General features: G+C 43.7%; 1 protein-coding gene across 6 annotated transcripts in view; it reads right to left on the bottom strand.

Annotated features, from left to right (window-relative positions):
* Positions 1-5,884: 5,884 nt before the first annotated feature.
* The window catches only part of SMPD3 (sphingomyelin phosphodiesterase 3), a 131,223-nt gene continuing 120,234 nt past the window's right edge, over positions 5,885-16,873 (bottom strand). For all 6 annotated transcript variants that reach the window (XM_077931741.1, XM_077931742.1, XM_028739568.2 and 3 more), the window contains one exon: positions 5,885-16,833. In XM_077931741.1, the coding sequence (XP_077787867.1) occupies positions 16,732-16,833 (102 nt within the window). In that variant the 3' untranslated portion in view covers positions 5,885-16,731. The remainder of the gene's footprint in view (positions 16,834-16,873) is intronic.

Below are 16,873 nucleotides of genomic sequence, written 5' to 3'. Positions count from 1 at the left end.
CCTAATTACCAGTCTTCTCTTTAGAAATGTCTGATGGGTCACAGTTGAAAACTTCTATAATGATAGGCAGCAGTTGAGATAATTGTTGAAGACCTTGAGTGTCCATCCTTTATGTGAGCCACTAGAGGGCGCTAAAGCCTTTGCCCACTTAATCAACAGCATCAGGGAGGTGTTTTGTGTGTGATATCAAAAGGATACACAATTTTATTGAAAAGGTATTTAGATGGTAACCAACTCCTTTCCAGAACCATCGGTAGAAAATAGGAAATGTGTCTTTATTTTATCCTATGTACTAATATCCTATGTACTAATAAGTGAACTCATTCTCTGAGTGAATCCTTTTTGTAGCATAAGCCACCCACACAAGGAGGAATGGAAATGCAGCATAGTTTGCAGAAATACAAAAATTATTTGGGGGAAGCCCAAAGGGTTAGGGCTGGGCTCATTGACTGTTGTAGTGTGTGGGAATGGAGGGTAGCTAGAATGGAGTATCCTAGAAAAGGGTTACTGGCTTACTGGAACCCTGAACAGGAATACTCTGCATGGCAACATTTTGTTGCAAGTCCCACTTGTTTTTAAATATTTAAACTACTATGAACCTATAGGCATGCCTTAAGTGCTACTTCTGATGAAGCTCACTGGGTGACCCTGGGCCCAGTCACCATCTCGCTCTAACCTACCTCACAGGATTTTTGTAAGGATACATTTAAAGGAGCAGAAAGAGAAAGGATTATAAAATGCCCCCCCCCAGCCACTCCCCCCCCCCCATGAATGGGGAAACGCACCTACATCACCCACTGCTATGCTCACACACAGAAGGAAGCTGTTTGTACCTTTCCTCTGTTCAGAACTGGCATCCAGTGAAATGTGGGCATGCTTCAGGGGGCATATTCCATGTAGGAGCAGACATTCCTTGCATTGTGGATTTTTGAGGGGATATTTACTGAAACTTTTCCTGGCACCATAAGAGGTCCTACTAGCAGGCAAATTGGTTCCTGTGAGTGCAACATGGGTGACCCATCCTCTTAAAAGCTTGGGAGAATCCTTTGTGGTGCCCCGCAAAGCAGCTTCCAGTTCATACTCTGTTGAGTCATGGACACAAAGCAGAAAGAAATAGGACTTTTTACAGTTGTGCTCCCCTCTTTCATGATTACCACTGAACAGCAGTGTGTTTGTCACAATGCAGCAGTGAATGTACACCTGGCTTGAGAGCAGTACATGTGAAAAGGATCTAGGAGTCTTGGTTGACCACAAACTTGACATGAGCCAACAGTGTGACGCGGCAGCTAAAAAAGCCAATGCAATTCTGGGCCTCATCAATAGGAGTATAGCATCTAGATCAAGGGAAGTAATAGTGCCACTGTATTCTGCTCTGGTCAGACCTCACCTGGAGTACTGTGTCCAGTTCTGGGCACCACAGTTCAAGAAGGACACTGACAAACTGGAACGTGTCCAGAGGAGGGCAACCAAAATGGTCAAAGGCCTGGAAATGATGCCTTATGAGGAACGGCTAAGGGAGCTGGGCATGTTTAGCCTGGAGAAGAGGAGGTTAAGGGGTGATATGATAGCCATGTTCAAATATATAAAAGGATGTCACATAGAGGAGGGAGAAAGGCTGTTTTCTGCTGCTCCAGAGAAGCGGACACGGAGCAATGGATCCAAACTACAAGAAAGAAGATTCCACCTAAACATTAGGAAGAACTTCCTGACAGTAAGAGCTGTTCGACAGTGGAATTTGCTGCCAAGGAGTGTGGTGGAGTCTCCTTCTTTGGAGGTCTTTAAGCAGAGGCTTGACAACCATATGTCAGGAGTGCTCTGATGGTGTTTCCTGCTTGGCAGGGGGTTGGACTCGATGGCCCTTGTGGTCTCTTCCAACTCTATGATTCTATGATTCTATGAATGTATGAGCCGGTCCCTTTCTCGGTGATACGTACAAGGTTTTGTTCTGATGCTGCAGAACAAGTGCTGGTTAATGTTCAACGTGTATATCTGTAAGGCAAATTCCATTTTAGTTCAGTGAATAAGGGTGCTCGGACATCAATACTGGCTATGCTAATGACCCCAACCATTAGTGCCTGAGCTCATCTGCATTCTGGTTCTTCATCCTGAGCTGTGTAAGTGCTTTGGGGGAAGCTATATGCTTTCTCAACATCTATGAGTTTAGGGCTTAGAAAACCTTTGCCTGTAAATGAGGCACATCATCTTAGATGTATGTGTTAATTAAGGATAGGCGAATGCCTCTTTTTGATTAATTGGTGTTCTGTTTTACCAAGACACTCAAAAACCACAATAACTGAGCAACTTATCTCAAGGCCCGGCTCACTCTCCTCAGTTGCAACCTGAGATCTTGTCCCTGATTGGTTTGGATTGCACACCTCTGTCCCTTTTGACCCTCTTTTACTGCCTTTGAACTTGACCCTTGAACCACAAACCTGGCTCTACCTGATTTGGATCAACAGCAAGCTACCTACCCCTTCTGTCCCCCAAACTCAACCACCTGGGACAGATCCTTGCTGAGCCATGACAGATTAGCAATACATCCTAAAAAATATGAATCATTTATTTCAACATGAATGGTTCAAAAGCAATAATAATTGCAATACCCCCCAACTTTCACATTCATCAAAATCCTCTGAAAGATCTGCATTTTAGGGCCAGTCTTACCATTAAACAAAGTGAGGCAGCTGCCTTAGGTCAGTAGAATACAAAAAAGGAGGGGGCATGCTTGATCGGTGCTGTTAGCAACAATTGCAAATAAACATTCATGAGTGCACTTGAAGCTCCTGATTCTTCTTTTGCAGGATGCCTGACATCACATGTAACATCATTTGTGAGTCAGGTGGGTTTGGTGTTAAGGGAAATTGCCTCATGGACCAAATTAGGACCCTGGACCAGAGGTCTCCTACCACTGCCCAGTATATAAAGCTAGCACTGTTCTTTGAACACCCCCATATAAGACCACTTAGGAGGCTGGTTTAATGCCCAAGAATGAACATTTGTGGTCTTGGGGGGCCTCCTTTATTGAAAGCTGAAGTGCTCAAGTCAGGCGTTTTGACTGTAAATGGGATACTAGCAATACTGAAAGCAGCAGCTAGGGAGATGATGTCTTGTCTCACAAGATGTGTGTGTTTGTGTGTGTAAGAGAGAGCTCATTAAAAACAACATTGTCCTGTGCATGGTCTTATTAGCCTGAGTTCTATTGATTTCCTTTTTCTCTGACGAGAGAAGAAACACAGATTTCAACTCAGCTTGCCCCTATGGCTTCTGATTAGCAACCCTTGAGAAAAATTCAGGGGAAAGGGGGCAGAAAAGCAAACCGGATGCTTTGGCTTTGGTGCTTGTGTTGCAATCAATAGAAGTCAAACTCCTTCGAGCTTGTGTGCATTTGATGAATTTCAGCTGATTTGGGAGCCTGGACCGACCTCAGATCAATACTAACTTGCTCAAGGGCCGGACTCTAAATAACAAAGGCAGCAGAGTTTTGATCCACACAGAAGGACATGTCAGCTTAATAAAGTTTTGTGAGTGCAATTAGCTTTGAAGTTAGGGGTGAAATTCGGGTCTGGCAGATTCAGACGAGGCTCAAATTGGTGTTTCTGCTATTGATGCCTATTGATAGGACACTGGGAGAGTCAGATCCCCGTGACTGGGACTCAAAGACTGGGACAAAAATTACATCCCTATCCGATACCTCCCATTCCTATTTTCAAGACCACCTTATATAAACAGTGTTGTATAAATGCCACCTGTATTATTATTAATTGAATTTATATACTGCACTATACCCGGAGGTCTGAGTGCAGTTCACAGAAAAGATCAACATAAAAACCACAGTATATATAATCAAAATAAAAACAACCCAATAGCCCCCCCCCCAAAGAACCACATTTTAAAAGGGTATAGGATGTCAATCAGATCAACCAAAGGCCTGGTTAAAAAGGAATGTTTTTGCCTGGCGCCTAAAGGTGTATAATGAAGGCGCCAGGCGAACTTCCCAGGGGAGAACATTCTGCAGACAGGGAGCCACTGCAGAGAAGGCCCATTGCGTGGACAGGCGGAGTCTCCCCAACCCCCAGGCGACCCCCGAGCGGAATGATGACTCAAGACAACGTGCTATGGGATTAAAATTGGCCACAACTTTATTAAATTTCAGATGTAGGGAGACCTTGGCTCACGCATTGGGTGTTTATCCTTACCAGTCCCCAGCCAGGCATCTGGGAGACATCAGGCTTATCCAGAATGTGGGGGGATTGGGCTGGCTCTGGGGGACATATGTTCTGAGAGCCTGCCCCCCCGTTTCACCGCCGTTCGAGGGGAGAGCAATGACAACCTCTCAGCGTATGGCCAATGCCTCCCCTCAAGACCCCTTTAAAGGGGAACCCTGGGATCACCACCACAAGGGGGGTGTGGGTCACCACTTCACAGCCCCCCCCCATTTAAGAAGATAGACTAAAGGATTCCGCCCAAGGCCTGAAACCGCCGTTCTGTGGTTCCCAGCAACTGGTATTTAGAGACAGATTGCCTCCGAAAGTTATTACAGATGCATAAAAGCAGGTGGTTCCATTCTGGAAACCATTAGTTGACTTTTTTTCTAATTACTACAACAGAACATAAAACCTTAACCTTTACAGTGGTACCTCAGTTTAAGAACTTAATTCGTTCTGGAGGTCCATTCTTAACCTGAAACTGTTCTTAACCTGAGGTAACACTTTAGCTAATGGGGCCTCCCGCTGCTGCTGCGCTGCTGCCGCTGTGCGATTTCTGTTCGCATCCTGAAGCAAAGTTCTTAACCTGAGGTACTACAGGTATTTCTGGGTTAGCGGAGTCTGTAACCTGAAGCGTCTGTAACCCGAGGCACCACTGTATTTGCAGGGCTTGTGGGGGGAGGCAGAAAATGATTCTTCCTTTCCCTTACAAATTGTAATGTTTTGATGGCTATGTTGCCATTGTGCTGTTTCCTGGTTTTAATACAGTTGATTTCATTTAAAGGTTGGGTTTTAATATTTTAAGTACATGCCGCCTAAGAATCATGGGTGTTGCTTCTGTACATACCGCCCCAATGGTCCCTTCCACACCTGGAAAGAGCCCTGACTGCAAACAAGCCCAGTGCACCCTAAGCTGGCCCCAAGCCTCAGAGGCTAATGCTTCAAGCCACAAAATCCCTGAGCCTGGCAGGCCTGCATTTTCCACTTGAATGTCTGCCATTTTAGAATCTGTTTCAAAAGTGGGAAACCCTGATTCTAGCTCAGAATCCCCCAAAACCTGTTGGATTCTGGCAATCGGGTTGTGTGTGTTTCAGGTTACATGCTCTCCTATATTGCAATTTTTATAGAATTATTAAATCCCTTTTTATTTGCTGAGTACTTTCCCTATCCTTGGGGAATTCTGTGTCCCGGGCCTTAATGGTGGATTCCAGCCCTGCAATCATGGAAATGTATAGCCATGTTCCTTGCTGCCATCATCAGAGTCAGGTGACAACTTTTAAAGGAAAGAGTTCTGAGTCAAAATGGTTGGTATTTCTATCTATTTCTCGTGGAAATGTCTATTGTCTCCCCCTCTTTTTTCTTTTTCTTTTTCTTTTGCTGTGGCTGTACTGATAACCCCGCAGTGTGTCTGATGTTTATGGTCAGTAGACCAAGTAAATTGAAGTAAACACATTGTAGGTTTTTCTTACACTGATGCGGCCAGATTGCACCAAATATGGCAAACCACATACACCATATATGTAGTATATATATAGTGCCACAACCATGTCCTTGATGCCTTTAGAGGTTCACTTCTGTTTAGAAATATGAGGGTGAGACATGTGTTTTACATCAGATGTTCTGCCCCTTTTTTCACACTAGTATCTTGCCCATAGAATCCATAATAGACAGAAGGTGTATTTTTTTAGCCTTAAAATTTTATTATATCATTTGCATCAACCATATTCCTTTCAGCACCATAGAAGTGAAGAAGAAAGACTTCTCTTCATTTGCCAAAATATCTTTTAAAAAAGAGAGAGAGAGGTGTAAGCTGATTTCATTTCATTACACACAAAGAAATGGATGGAACATTTTAATTTGGCTTTCTTTAATATATATTTATATATTATATATAATCATAACAAAAATGCCAGAAGGTTTGTATGTGCTTACCATATAAAAACATTAGTTTTTAGAAGGATACGATACAGAAAAAATCATTGAAATTAAAAAAGTTTTTTTTAGGCTTTCTAAATCTATTAATACAATATTTAAAAAGACAAAGATTCATAGTTAAACTGTGTGCAGGTTATGGACAAAGGAGAATGACCGCTTTAGTAATACCAGATTTATTTATTTTTTAAAAAAGATTAATCTGTCTTGTCACTGAAAACAGTTAAATTGGGAATTTTTCTATTACACAGTTTGAAGTCTACACAAACTCCCTTTCCCCAGCTGGACAGAGACAGGCAACATTTCACTCTGTGAGCTGGGCCGATATGTGTTGACTAGCAGATTTGCATTCCAGGCTAAGCATATGTTAAAATGGACTGGGCTGATTCTATGAGACTGCAGCCACTCATTAGGGACTCAGGGAAGTGGCTTCCAGCTGCAGTAGCATGGTCATCGACTGAGTATTCCATAATGGTAAGAAGAGAGGACTTTTTGTCTGGAAAAAATGTGGCAATGGAAGAGAAGAAAGAGAAGGAGGGGGAGAAAGAGAAAAAGGAAAAGGAGGAGGAGGAGCAGAAGGAAGATGCGAAGGAGAAGAACAACAAGAAATTGGAGCAGGAGAAACAGAAAGAGAAGATGAATGAGACTGAGGAGACATTGGAAGAGGAGGAGAGCATATTTTAGGGCTGATGTTTCTGGAATCATGGCAATCTAGAACATTATGAGAACTGCCTGTCTGATCAGATCAAGGGTCCATCTAGTCTGGCATTTTCTCACCAAAGGTGGTCAACCAGCTACCTCTGGGAAACTTAAGAGCAAGACATGAAGACTTCTCTCCTGCTGTTTGTCCACAGTGCCCAGTATTCAAACTGCATCTGAACATGGAGGGTCTATTGAGCTACTGTGGCTGCTTGCTGTTATGTATACTAGGTGATGTCTGAGATAGTGGCCTAGTTCAGATACAGAATGATGTCAGTTTGACAAACCATGGTTTACCAGAAGAAGAGGTTTGGGCATGCATTACCTGCTTTATTCCCTCCTTTGTCTCTTACAACTTTATACAGTGCTTCTCAGGCTTGTTTCACTATTTTATATCTGATATGGGAAACTGTGGTTTAAGCTCTAATTAGAAGCCAGGATTGTGAAACACAGTGTGAATGTAGTTGGAAGTGAAACCACAGTCTCCCACTACTGTGGTTTAACAAACCCCAGCAGGATTGAAACAAGGCAAGAGAAAGGAGGGTGCTTTCAGGAAATGCTGCTGCTTCTCTGTCTGGTTTTTCAGACTGAGATCACTACAGCTGAATAAGGCTGGACACTCTGTGAATCCTGTAACTTGGGCAGACCTCAACTTTTCAAGAAGCACAGAGCCCCTGCTGCTTATTGTCTCTCAGTGATTCTTGGTAACATGTATCCTATGACACAACCATTAATGTGGTTCATTATGCTGTATGTTTCCCCGCCCCCATGCTGCACAATCAACTATTGTGTGCCAAGGAATGTGCAGTGTGGTGTTGTCATGCTACATGTTGTGTTATATGAAGAAGCAGGAAACAGATATGCAATAAACCCAACTCTGTGTCTCTCATAAAGTCTACTTCTGCCATGAAAGAACAAGCTGATACTAAGTATACACATGTCCTTCCCTCCCTATTTCATCATGCTTGATCAACATAGTAGCACCTGTCTCCATCCTGATGCCCTCCAGATGCTGCTGAACTACAACTCCCATCATCCCTGACCATTGGCCATGCTGGTTGGGGCTGACGGGAGTTGGAGAAGAACTGCTTGCATGCAGAAGGTCCCAGGTTTAATCCTTGGCATCTTTAGGTAGGGCTACAGGGGACACCTGCTAGAAGCACTAGATGGACAGACTCAATAAGGGAGCACCTTTTGCACATAACCTCTGGCGAGCACTAGGTTGTAGCTAACGTGCAGCATCAGTTGCTAAATATTATCTAACAAAGCTATCAGACCCAACAAATTTTAAAAATTCCATCTAGCAACAGCAGGCATGGCAAGGGGGAGTCATTAGGTTATGTACTTTGCACTAATAATAAGCACAGTATTAATAGGGAAGGAAGGAGAGCGCTTACAGAATATCAGACAGCAGTAGCTACAGACAGGAAGTTGAGTCCAATATTTCTCAAGAGAGGAAGTTGTGAAGGTGGGTGTGTTCTTACGGACTGTATGTAAAGAGCATGGATAGCCAGTGCAATGCCCTCGAGATGTTGAGGACCACAATTCCCACAATCCCTGGGCATGCTGGCTGGGGCAGATGGAAATTGAAGTCTAAAACAGTGGAAGCACATCACATTGGTGACCCTTGACATCGAGTATATCCAGTTGAAAACCATATTCTATGATGGACAGTGTAATCACAGTCACTCAGTAACTGATAGTGCAGTCCTATTCCTGTTTGCTCAAACACAAGTCCCACTGAGTTAAATAGGACTTACTCCTAGGTAAGAGGGCTGTGAATTTATAGACTGAGGGGCCCTGAGCATATTCTTGAATGTAATTTAGCTTGAGCAGGAGTTTTCCCTTAAGTAGCCAGGTGGCCTGATGTCCTGCAATTGCCTAAGAAGAACCAGGGATGTGGAGAGGCTCTCTTGGAAACATAGTTGGTCTTGTTTAATTTCTCTCATTAAAAACCCCTTCCTTCCTTCCTTCCTTCCTTCCTTCCTTCCTTCCTTCCTTCCTTCCTTCCTTCCTTCCTTCCTTCCTTCCTTCCTTGACATTCCTAATACTTTTCTCTGGAGCAGGAATCAACCCAAAATGACCTTGAAGGATCACTTTAAACAAAATCTGTTGATCCCTCTGACACCTGGATTTTTCTCACTGCAGGGAGTTTTCTCACCAGTCCTGTACTCCCTGTACTTGGATACCTAATGCTGATTGGTGAATGGCAGGTCACAGCACACCATGGCCTAGCAACCTGTTTATTGTGAGTCCAAACAAGCATGTTTGTAAAACTCTTTGCTCAATGTTTTTCAAAACTTTTTTTCTTCCCTTAAAATCCCCTAAATGTTTCTCCTAACAAGGGACCAACAAATTCACTTTCAAAATGTCTGTGGTGAAATTCCATGGCAACTCTGAAAAGGACAATGGAGTATCCTGTATCTAAGGGGATTCATGGTAGTGTTATATAATACTTTAAGAACAGCATAGTGCTGTCTCAGGCTATACTTCCTAGATACATATCATGTACCATGATGCTAGATCCTACAGGACTCTGAAGAGGACTCAGATGAGTACAAGATTCAGGTCACTTTTCTCAGGAGAGAATATTCAGTAGCTGGTCCTGTGATCTCCTGCCTAGAGGATGTTGACCTACAGCCAACCTTGGACTTAGAAGATGAGACTACTGTTCTTCAACCTTAAGTCCCCAGATGTTGTTGGACTCCAACTCCCATCATTCCCCACCAGTATATCGGACAGCACCTGGGTACCCAAGGTTGAATAGAACTGTTCTAGACCTCACAAAAGCCAAAGGACATAGAATTGGGTCAGGGCCTCTTAAGGAATGTAGCTGTCTCCTTCAAGGAGGTGGGGCTTAATGCAGAATAGGTCTTTCCTGCTTTAGAAGGCCTCAGCTAGCTTCAGCTCCCTATTGTGGCAATATCTTTCACAACTCAGCCAGCAAGACCTACTGGGAACTGTCCAGTGTTCTTATTCCTGGATAGAGAGACCTGCCATGACCACCTGTCTGGATTTAACTATACTTGACCCTGCCCAGAACCATATGTCCCCATTTTCCTGGAGTACAAAAATTCCACCCATTTTCAAGGCTTTATAGCTCGCAGGATACTTGTAGAGTTCTATAAATTATGCAGGCAGCCCAAACCTTGGTCTCATCCTCCCTTAGGGAGCAAGTATCTCATTGAGTCATGAGTGGCTTTGAGGAGATGCAGATGGTTTCTGCTCCTTTGAATTTGATTCTCCCATTTAAACACGCCTTTGGGGAGCTCGTTGAGTCGACCAGTTAACCATTTTGAACGGTCGGCATGAGCCAAACCTGAGGTGGCTTTCATAAGAAATCCTCTATCTCTAGTATCACCTTGCTGGCATTGTGCATGTGCACATGATGCCTGTTCAAATGTCAACATTTCCTAGTCTTAGAAAAACACTTGGGGGAGTCCCTTTGGTAGGGAACTGGCTGGTTGTGGAAGTGTGGGAAATCAAGTTCTTGGGAACCAATGCCTAAATGTAAAATGCAGACACATATCAACACAGTTATGATTGATGTGCATGTGAATAAATCACGGCATTTTCCCTTGCAACATACAGGGGAGCCAATGGGAAAGGATTGTGTTATATCCATGGTTAGTTCTACTCAGAGTAAACCCACTGAAATCGGTGGACATGGCTAACTTAGGTCCTTTAATTTCAGTTGGCCTACTCTGACTAGAGCTTGGTTGGTGATAACCCTTTGTGACACTCTGTGCATGAATCGGAGACTTATAAATTCAACATACACCAGAGCCTGTGCTCAGCTTCCTCTGGCTCAGCCTGCTGCTTTCCAGATGTTTGGGCTACAACCCCTGTGGCCACTGGCTGAGACTGATGGGAGTTGTAGTTCAAAACACCTGGAGGGCAGCAGGTTGGGGAAGGCTGGTCTGGGGCAAGGCATGGCAACCAGCACCAGTCATGCAGCTCAGGGACAGCCTTTATCTGCAGGACTGGGATGGCATGCATAGGATTCAATAGCCACATTTCAACTAGGGATTAAGGACAAGGTGACAAAGGGCACACCATGTTCACCACCTTCCCATAAGTTCAAGATTTCTCCCCTCCCCAACAAATAGGGAGGAGAAGGTGGTATTCAGTGACAACTGAAACCGCTCCTGTGACTTCCTCCCACCAATGGGTTATGTGGAATACTGGAATATGCTCCAAGATCTGGGTGTTTTATCCTTCCATCTGGTGTCCCCATCATTGAAAATAAAATTGGATCCTAAGGGACTTTAGGCCATGTACATAATACAGCTGTTGTCTGGACAAAATGTAAATTTGCAATAACAGGAAAGAATGTGATCACAGATGTATGGAATTTACTTTTCTTTTTCAAAACACCGTTCTCTGGAATGAGAAGTATATTTCTTCCATTTGCCCTCAAACAGGATTCCAGCTCTCCCATAGCATATCAAGGCAGCAGAAGGCACAAGGTCAATGCACTAATAAGGCAAAGGAATACGATTCCCAGCCTAAAAGTTTCCCCAAAGTTTGACCCACAATACTATTCAATGGTTACAAATGACATTGTTGTTGATTAATCCAAAAGTATCTACCTCTTTTTACAACTATCAAATTTTCTGCAGTTTTAAAAATGGAGAATATCCAAGAATGATAAACTCTGAGAAAGTTTACTTCAAAACTGACCCTGACCCCCCCCCCCCCGAAAAGAAACCCCACAACTCACACAAAAAAGAAATCTCAACGCATCTAAATTTGAAAGGGGAAGAAGGAAAAACCTGGTTTGGTTTTCTTTCTTTCTTTCTTTCTTTTATAGAAAAGCAAGACTTCCCAGAAAGTAACCTGTAATTTAGACAGTTAGCTTTTGTGGGTTTTAAAAAGTGTAAATAGTGTAGCACAGTTTGGCAGTAATTGGTACAATTGCTTATAGACCACACAGCATGTCTACTTCAGCTACTCACAGAATGTGGATATCTGGTGGTAATTTACACAGCTTAAAGGGAACTATTTAAATACTGCGCCTTGGCTTAGTTTTACTGCTAGTGGTAAACATTCTAGACAGAGATGGAGGACAGCATATGAGCTGTAATTCATACTGTTTTGGACAGAAAAAAGTTAATAAAATACAAGCAAAACAGAAAAGTAGAATGAGAAGCAATGTTGCAGATAAAACAATCAGTCAGGTTTAGCTTGCGTCATGAACTAGAAAATCCATTGGTTCATGCCCCTGTAGAGAAAGTTTGATGCAATGAAGACAGATGAATATGTGGGGAGGGAGTATTTTTCTTTTCTCTCTCATAGAATCAGAAAGTTGGAAGGGACCCCATGTCCAGCCCATGTCATCTAGTCCAGCCCCCTGTAATGCAGGAATCTCAGTATGCAGTCCCCCATCCAATTTGAAACCATACTGGACCCTGCTTAGCTTTACAAATGTGCTAGCAGTTTTTATTGCAGATTGATTTCTGTACTGGGCGATGAAATGCTATTTGCTCCTGGTCATCACCACCACAGGGGTTGGTACAGTCCATAAAGGTGCTTTGATTTGGACATGATCCAAACTAGTCCTGATTAATACACTTTCTGTCTCTGCTTCCCTGGAACATGCAAAGCACCCCTGTGGGTGCTAGTCATCTAGGGCAAATGGGCTCTGTGCCACCAACCTCACAGCCTGCCTGCCTTTTGTCTTACAATGGCTGGTGGCACTGACCGTCAGCTTCCTCCTTTGTAGAATACAGCACAGAGAAGGAGGATGGGAACAAATGTAGAGCCAGTTGGCATCACCTGTCATTGTCTCGGGCTCTGCCTCCAGTTGGCCTCCCTGCCTTCCACCCTGTCTCAGTCTGCACCACTGGTGGTGCCTTAGCAGGTCTGCTGCAATCTCTGCTCACAGCTATTTGCTTTCTGGAGTTCCCTGCTTTTGAATGGCCTGATCAGGCATCTGTGGAAGTTTTACTATTGCTTAGGCTTTCAAAGCACGGGAGGAGAAAGGTGATTCCCCTTAAAGCTGAGGCAGTCAAGTCTCCTTCTCTACGAGGGTTGTGGAAAGGCAAATTTCTTCCCACTCTGATGTCTCCAGAATTTTACAGGTGCAATGATGTGCCGCAGGCTATGGCCCACCTGTAGCAAGCCTTTGCAGCCATTATGGACTTCACTTCGGAACCTGGTACAGATCCCATTGCCCAAGTCAGTTTTCAAATCCCTTTTAGAGCCATTTCAAGTGGACCTACCCTGACTTTTACAGAGAAAACCCTATGACTGATTTTTTTTTTAATGTTTGCACTGTATTCCATTTCTCCAGAAATGTTTGCATCATTTCCAATCAGTTCTCTCTGATCCACCAGTCTTTTATTTCATCTTCCTTGATTTCTTGTTCTTTGTTTTTCAGAAGAGGCAAAGAAAAACCCTGCTTCTGGAGCCATCTGGTTCTATGGTACATCTTGTTCAATCTCACAGCCATAGCACTGAGATCTGTTGCCAGATTCTGAGACATGCTCTCCACTGAGGATGGCCCCCAATTAATGCATCTGTACAAAGATACACTAACTGGGGGCTTGCCCTTCCCTCCCGAGATGATCCAAAATGTTGCACTGGTTGCACTGGCAACAACCACTGTCATCCTTAGCTGCAGAAACGCAGAATTTTGAAGCATTACGAAATCAGAGATTTCGCTAAAGACTGGTGGGGCGGCTTGGCTCAATCTATGCTACACCCTAATGTATTTTGGCAACCGTGGAGCTGAACAGGCAACAATAGTGCCTCCCAGTGTACCTAATACATGACAGGAACATGTTTCAGTGTGCAGCGGCATAATGCTGAATGACAAGCCCACAACTGCTTAAGCATATTTGAAAATTCTGCCTCCGAGTTCAAGAGGGATATGAAAAGCAGATTGGGTTGATCTATGACATTTGATCTTCCACCATTTATAAGTGGCAATACTATTTTGGAGAGGTACAGATTCTTCCTGCTCTGGAAGGTGTGCTTGTCACTTCTAAAAAAGGAAAGTGTCAAATCAGAAGTGCAGACTAGGAGAGAAACAGATTGTTTCAGGTGAGGGTCTATTTAGAGTTCATAAAATAAATTTGTGTTCAGGTAGGAAATAGATAATAGTGTTTGGGTACTTATTCATGAACTTTATAGATGCCTGTGGGAAACCAGCAAGCAGGATTCGAACACAAGATCATGGCTAGTAGCCATCAATAGCCTTCTCCTTCATTCTAACTCTCCAGTCTAATTCTCTTTTAAAACCATCCAAATTGATGGCCATCACAGCCTCCTGTGTGTTGCAAGTGAATGAGGTTATAAACGAATGAGGTGCTGTGACTGGACAGTGGAAGTCATGTTTAGGCCACGCTGCCCCAGAAGCCACTCCCTCTATCAATGGGTGGGCAGAGAACACTGGATGGTTCTTAGTGGGGAAAACTTGGGCACTCTGCATGTGTTTAAAGGCACTCTTTCCTTCATACATGCTGTACAAGCCCTGCTGTGGGAAGAGGGGTGGGGTTCAGAAATTTCAGTCCACCACCTCAAATCAAGCTGAACTACCAAGCTGGGGGAGCGGGGCAGGAATGGAAGTCCATCAGCACAAGAGAAGAATGAGCAAACAAATCTTCTGCAACAGAAGTTAAGAGGTACAAATGGTAATGTGTGAGATCTTCCTCTCCTTGGAGTGACAGGCACATCTTCCGAATGTGGCACCTTTTAGTCTGTCTGATTTAGAATTTACAGAACTTCCCTACTATGTCTTGCTATGTGCTTCTGGTGAAGTTGCTTGTGTTTTAGCTAAGGCCCTCCACCACCTATTTCCTTGCATTGCTCTCTCTGTTCTCACAATGCTTGAGGACTAATATACACATCACTAGAGTAGCCACTGTTTCCCTGTGATTGATTTCCATGTTGCTCTGATCGTGTTCAAATGAAGAAATCCCACTTGGATGGGCAGGCAGAACAGTAAGCAACTGCATTGGCACTATACCTCATTGAGGGTTGATAGCACTGGTGTGGTTGCATTGCACATGACCCATCTGTTCCATGCGATTCCTTCATCCAGACAGCACTGGAACTGCGTTGGATTCAGCCGTGCCACTTTGTTGACATATTCAGTAGGTCTATGGGCCAATTCAGGCATTCAGCAGACACCATTGGTCATGTTTCCCTTGTGGTTGTGATGGCTGGGTTTACATAGTTCAATTTTCCCGCTCACCACCTATATTAAACTAACGCACTACGGAGAAGATTTAGGCTAGCCTTTCCCCTGACGTACTACCTTTCCATGTGCTGAGAACCATCTTTTGGTGGAGGAACGTTCCAATATTCACATAACTGAGGTGGGTTCCATAGTCTACGCCAACTTTACATGTGTTTATTCATAAATCCAATCTGTTCCTGTTCCGTATTAACCTGTCTTTTTTTAAAAAAAAAACACCACAAGAATTTGTATTTCGATATTTTGATATGGATTTCAATATGCATTTCATCACAAAATATTTAAGTATGTATTTTGTCTCAATGTATGCGTTTTATTCTAAAATATGCATTATTAAATGCATTTTGGTATCACAAAAGTTCAGAACCTGAAGGGTAATTATGGCCCCATCCACACATAAGTTGCTGCAGATCAGGTTAGAGCCACCAGAGAGTCAGAGCAGACAATGTTGAGATAGATTATTAGACTGACGGGGTTGTATCCAAGAAAGTTGTCCTGTTAGTAGACGGACTCCCAGAAGCACAACAGAACCTCCTTCCCTTCCCTCCTTCCTGGGCATCCCAAAATCTGCTCTGGAGGGTTGGGGAGGAACCCCAAACAGGTTTTGGGGAAACATCTGAGGGAAGGAGAATGAGGGGCAACTCCATTCTACTTTGTTAGATACAACTTATTGTCTGGTGGTGACATAAGACAGCTTTGAAAGTTTGTGTGCTAAACCTCTCGTACTGCAAGCTGCAATGGACCAGTCCAGGAAAGATGCCGCCACTTGTATCTGCCACATCTGCCATGGTGTCTTCTGAAATCTTATCTCCAGGATTGCATTGGTAGAGAATACTTTAGGATTTGGCCCTACTGTTTTGACAGTCGCCTGCTTATAGGCAATATGACACTGTTTTCCAAACCTGGGTTTTCAAGGTCCTAAGAATGCTGTCGCCAGGATGCTTTGGGTTCTGAATTACCATTGCCATCCTTCTCGTTTCCCCTACCTGCCCACCCACCTCCACCCCAATGGTACCTCACTGACCATTCCATTCCTAAGTGAGTGGCATGCAATGTGGAGGCATGCTTCTGACGCAGGCATGCTACTACAACATTAACAGGCTAAAAAGAAAAAAGGAAAGGAAAGGGGGTGGGGAAGAAAAGGATTTTTAAAAAAAGAATAAGAAGAGAGAAATTAAGCATTAGCTCATTAAGGATATATAAAGAAATGATTCGAAAACTCGCTTTTGGAGCAGCACTAACACAGAGACTGATTACAAACTAAATTGTGCTATATATCAGTATATATATAAAAAAACATTGTTTTGTAAGAATGGCACTGGTTCAAAAGAATTGGGACTTCTACCTTGGTTCCTTTTAAGTCCACAGTGAAAGTATAGAAATACAGGCTTGCCCAGTTGCCCGGCAACTCGTGACGCTTGTGGGTGGGCTGACACCCCCCTCCCTTCCCCATCTCCCCATGCACACATTCACATACGTTCTCTGCTTCCCTTTTTAACATCTTCCTAACAGGATGCAAATGGAGAGGAATCTGAAAAGCAGGTAGAATCGCAGCCAGAGGATAGTCTGAGTCAAGCCTGGTCTGGAGCGGGTGGGGGCATCCGAAAAATCCCACACTCTGTCTTGCATCTTGGTCACAAGTTTGGAAGTTCCCTCCTCTCCACACTTGGGGGACGAAAAAACGGTCCTTTTTTAAGGATCCTCTTCTCCCGTTGAAACCATCAGGCGCATGGCAACAGGCAGGTGATCAGTTAAGCCTGCCAGCTGAGTAATGAAACTGAACTCTTCCACTTCCTGCGGAGGAACAGCAAAAGAAATGATTTTTAAAAAGAGC

This window comes from Podarcis muralis, chromosome 7 (genome assembly GCF_964188315.1).
Source record: "Podarcis muralis chromosome 7, rPodMur119.hap1.1, whole genome shotgun sequence".
Classification (NCBI taxonomy): Eukaryota; Metazoa; Chordata; class Lepidosauria; order Squamata; family Lacertidae; genus Podarcis; species Podarcis muralis.
The sequence above is the reverse complement of the archived record's forward strand: the minus strand, read 5'-3'. Positions and strand labels throughout refer to the sequence as shown.